The 1,678-nt window shown below is 56.6% G+C and overlaps 1 protein-coding gene across 1 annotated transcript; it reads left to right on the top strand.

Annotated features, from left to right (window-relative positions):
• Positions 1 to 245: 245 nt before the first annotated feature.
• On the top strand, positions 246 to 1,678 carry LOC123097719 (uncharacterized). Its single transcript, XM_044519537.1, has 3 exons — positions 246 to 968; positions 1,078 to 1,137; positions 1,233 to 1,678. Exons 1-3 carry the CDS (start codon positions 426 to 428, stop codon positions 1,245 to 1,247), a joined length of 618 nt encoding a protein of 205 aa, XP_044375472.1. The 5' UTR covers positions 246 to 425; the 3' UTR covers positions 1,248 to 1,678.

Genomic DNA, 1,678 nt, shown 5'->3' with positions numbered 1-1,678 from the left:
TTCCGATATTTATGTCCATTCATTTAGTCATTCCTTAAATATCTTCCAAAGGTACGGATGTATTCCAAATTATTTATTTTCAATAAATAAATAAGACAATAGATATGAAAATACTAAGTAAATCGGGAACGCTGCACGGTGCCGTCGGATCTAAGATCCGACGGCCCTCCACGGTTGGATCACGAGGGAGGGAGAGCCCATGCCCCACACACACGCGCCCGGACGGACTCCTGCGGGCGGCACACGCCGGCGTCGAGCCCAAACCCACAAGAAAAGAAAACCACAGCGAGCGTTCGCTCCTCGGAGTTTTGCTATATATAGACGGCGCATGCAAGCAATTGCCAGACTAGAACCTCCGCAACACATTTGCTGCCCCCTTTAATCCCCTTCCTCCCTCCCTCCTTCCTCCTTGTCGTCTCGCGCCGATGGAGTCCTCGCCGACGCCCGCGTCAGCAATGCCGGCGCCGTCCCCCGCTTCGTCGTCGCGATCGAGGGACAATCGCCTCCTCGTCGGCTTCGACCTCCCGGCCTCCTGGGGGTACCGCCGGCCCATGGCCTTCTGCAAGGACCCCGAGTCCAGCCCCCCTGCGGCGGCGGCGGCGGCGGGCGACGAGGCGCTGCGCAACAGCTCCCGATCCCCGCCGAAAGCCGCCCCCGTGGCGGCGCCGGGGGAGGCTAAGCACGCCCCTCCGGCCGACGAGGGCGCCGCGGCGGAGGAATCTGCCCGGAAGCAGTACTACCAGCTGAGGGACCGGAGGGGCGGCCGGGACGGCGCGGAGGACGCGCAGGAGCACAGGAAGCTCTGGAACATGGACGGCGGCGGCTCCTCCTCCGGCGGCAGGATTAGCGCCGGGTTCTCGGTGGAGCTCACCAAGCAGGAGATCGAGGCGGACTTCCTCGCGATGACCGGCAAGAAGCCGCCGCGCCGGTACAAGAGGCGGCCCAAGGCCGTCCAGCGCCAAATCAACGTGCGTAAGCAAGACACGCCCCCAAAAAAAATTCCTCGATCGCGCTCGCGAAATCCTCCCTTTCCCTCCTCCGATTACTCACCTCTCATCTTGTCTTCTTCTCCCGCAGTCCATCTCCCCCGGCGAGTTTCTCTCGGAGGTGAACCGCGATCGCTACAAGGTGAACGAGGTAAGCATTCTCCAAATAAAAAATTTCAATCTTTGGTCCATCTGGCACTTGTTCCTGTTCGTTCCGGACGCTGATTCGGCGCTGGATTGGTGCAGAAAGGGGGATTCTGAGGGAGTCGCGATTCGGAGCAAGAGATGGATTTCCTGCCGGGAATTGTGGGTCGATCAAGAGATGGTTCGTCAGAGTTGAGGTTGAAGTCGAAGTGCGTCATGTCATCAGAGTCGATAGATAGATTCAGGGTTGAATAGTTCCAGTTCGTCAATGCCTTGGCAATTGATCGTGTATCATGTAATGTGAGTCAGTCAAACCCTAATACAGTGTATGTTGTGGGGTGTTTCCTTGGTTGGCTTATCATCGGGATATGGTTCAAGGATTTCTCCTGTTCTGCTCCCGTATCTGTTCTGTTGTTGAGTGTCGAAGCCAGTTCTGTTGTGCTGCAGAAGAACCTCAGATCTTGGTTGCAGGCCGGCAGAAATGGGGACTATTGTAGAATCTTCATCAACTTTTCATTTCAGTCATAGTCGTCAATTTATATCCTTTT

The sequence above is a fragment of the Triticum aestivum genome, chromosome 1B (genome assembly GCF_018294505.1).
Source record: "Triticum aestivum cultivar Chinese Spring chromosome 1B, IWGSC CS RefSeq v2.1, whole genome shotgun sequence".
Taxonomy (NCBI): Eukaryota; Viridiplantae; Streptophyta; class Magnoliopsida; order Poales; family Poaceae; genus Triticum; species Triticum aestivum.
Note: the sequence above shows the minus strand (reverse complement) of the source record. Positions and strands in the feature narration are given on the sequence as shown.

Excerpts from the sequence above, each read along its gene's own strand:
- LOC123097719 (XM_044519537.1), top strand. The coding sequence starts at position 426 with ATGGAGTCCTCGCCGACGCCCGCGTCAGCAATGCCGGCGCCGTCCCCC. Across the intron at positions 969-1,077 it reads CCGTCCAGCGCCAAATCAAC|TCCATCTCCCCCGGCGAGTT; the intron begins GTGCGTAAGCAA and ends CTTCTCCCGCAG.